This window comes from Trichophyton rubrum, assembly GCF_000151425.1.
Source record: "Trichophyton rubrum CBS 118892 genomic scaffold supercont2.17, whole genome shotgun sequence".
Classification (NCBI taxonomy): domain Eukaryota; kingdom Fungi; phylum Ascomycota; class Eurotiomycetes; order Onygenales; family Arthrodermataceae; genus Trichophyton; species Trichophyton rubrum.
This window is the reverse complement of record NW_003456412.1, coordinates 87,304-89,392: the sequence shown is the minus strand read 5'-3', so window position 1 is coordinate 89,392 and position 2,089 is coordinate 87,304. Positions and strand designations below refer to the sequence as shown.

General features: G+C 50.6%; 1 protein-coding gene across 1 annotated transcript in view; it reads right to left on the bottom strand.

The window, feature by feature from the left end:
* Positions 1-567: 567 nt before the first annotated feature.
* TERG_12719 (UV excision repair protein Rad23) overlaps positions 568-2,089 on the bottom strand; it is a gene marked incomplete at both ends in the record, with an annotated part of 3,346 nt that continues 1,824 nt past the window's right edge. The window contains 5 exons of the mRNA XM_047751636.1: positions 568-690; positions 769-1,251; positions 1,330-1,647; positions 1,705-1,784; positions 1,871-1,943. Coding sequence (XP_047607589.1) covers positions 568-690; positions 769-1,251; positions 1,330-1,647; positions 1,705-1,784; positions 1,871-1,943 — 1,077 coding nt within the window. The remainder of the gene's footprint in view (positions 691-768; positions 1,252-1,329; positions 1,648-1,704; positions 1,785-1,870; positions 1,944-2,089) is intronic.

Genomic DNA, 2,089 nt, shown 5'->3' with positions numbered 1-2,089 from the left:
GGCATGGGTTGGTTATTTGGCTGGTTACTAGGCCTTGTTAGCATTTTTCAACTAGACCTATTAACTACTACTATACTTACTTTTAATTTGAAAAATACATAATTTTAAACTCATGAGCATAATGCATGTTTTAGATTGTGCAGGACAAGATGTGAAAGAACACAGTTGTTATTGGTTGGTTACGTTACTTGGTTAGGATACATATTTTGCCTACTTGTTTTATCTCAATGAAGAGTAAGAAGGGCCCAGCAGCAAAGTAAAGGAGTTAAGGGTAGAAAGGTTAATAGATGTGCAAGGGTTGAATATGGATTTCATGTCATTTCATTTCACGTCGTCTGGAGAATTAGAAGCTGTGCGCGCACGCGGGTTATGTGTATGTGTGTAGCCGAGCCTCTTTTTCCGGGGGATCGTCTGAGAGGATAAAGAGAGAAAGAGAGATTTCGGATATCATCGGTGATGAGGAAAAGGGGAGACTGGCTATCTGAACTGAAGTCGACGGACGGGCGTAACAAGCATGCGAGGGGACGTTAAGAAACATAAACTGCAGAGCAGGTAGATGGCGAGCAACTACTGTTGCTCTTCGTTTTCGTCGGGTTGGTCGAATAGAAAGTTGGCAGCCAGCTCTTCGTTCTTGTCGCAGGCAAAGTAAGCCTGGATGACGGAGTCACGAGAGAAGCCTAGACGGCAGAGCTAGAGGGATAGAGTTAGCCACATACCCATGGTATATATATGTCAAGCTCTAGAAAAAAAGGGTAGTATAATGCTTACTCTCTCAATCGCGTCTCTCTCCTCCTCTGTCACACTGATGGACTGAGCACCCGGTGGCAGCTGTGTTTCGTCATCGACGTCCTCACTGAGCAGCTGCAGGAACTGCTCCTGGTTCTGGCCAATCAATTGAGCGAGCTGAGGATTTCCGGCACCAACCTGCTGAAGGATGGGTTCGAGCATCTGTGGCTGCTGCTGGACAAGCTGGCGGAGCTGCTGGAAATGAGGGTTGTTGCGCAAGAACTCTAGGCTACCAAGGCTGCCTGCAGTTTCTCCTGCGCCTGCCCCGGCACCGGCACCGGCACCAGCACCACGACCACGAGCACCTCCGCCTCCGCTGGCTTGCGCGGCGGCTTGTTCAAAGAGATTTAGAGACTCCTGAACTTGAGCGTCGGACGGCTCTTCGGATGTGGTGGAGGGTCTGGCGGCGCCTCCTGCTGCAGCGGGGGCACTAGGAGCTTCTCTCTCGGATTCTTCAGGGATACCCTATGTAGCCGTAATGTTAGCAAACAAACCACGTACTACTTGGGAAAAACAAAATGTTAGAAGTGACATTTGACATACGTTTAGCAGATATTCAATGGCACGGTCTGGGTTGAAGTACGCAGCTCTCATGGCACGGTCGATATCGCCTCTCGAGAAACCCATGGCCAACATCTGTGTGATAGCTTCCTGGCCCTGGTTACCCATCAAAAGTGCAGATGGATCGTTGAATGTGGCACCCGAGCTGGCACCGCCGGCAGGCGAAGGGGTAGCAGGAGTCTCTGAAGCGGGAGCACTTGCACGGGTAGGAGCTGAGGGAGTGATCGGGGCGGGAGCGGATGGTGCAGCAGCCGGTGTCTGGGATGAGGAGGCTGCAGAAGCCGAGGGAGCAGCCTTTGGCTACATAGAGTTGTCAGGTCACAGAATCACGCACATGTCTCGATTGAAAGAGCATACCTTGGACACCATGCATACTATGAAGCCCTTCTCCTCGATGTTATATGACTCAACTGTGTTGTCATCTTGTAGAATCTTGCCTGTAGGTGGTGTGGGGTTAAGTTAGCTATCGGCGAGCATGCCGAGTGCCACGACTTGGGTGGCCACCACTTTCAACGCAACGTACCCGAGTATATGAGCTTCTGCTGCGATGCAGGCCATCCTTTCTCAGTTGCGATCTTCTCCTTGACATCTAAGATCTATGAGTGTGTGGGTAACAGGAGGCTTTTCTCAGCGGAATTTGTAGTAGAAGCCTAGAGGCAAAGTAGAGGCAAGATGGCGGGGAAAGCAAGCCACGGACTGACCTTGTCGGAGGGCTCAGCATCTATCACAAAACTTTCTGCTG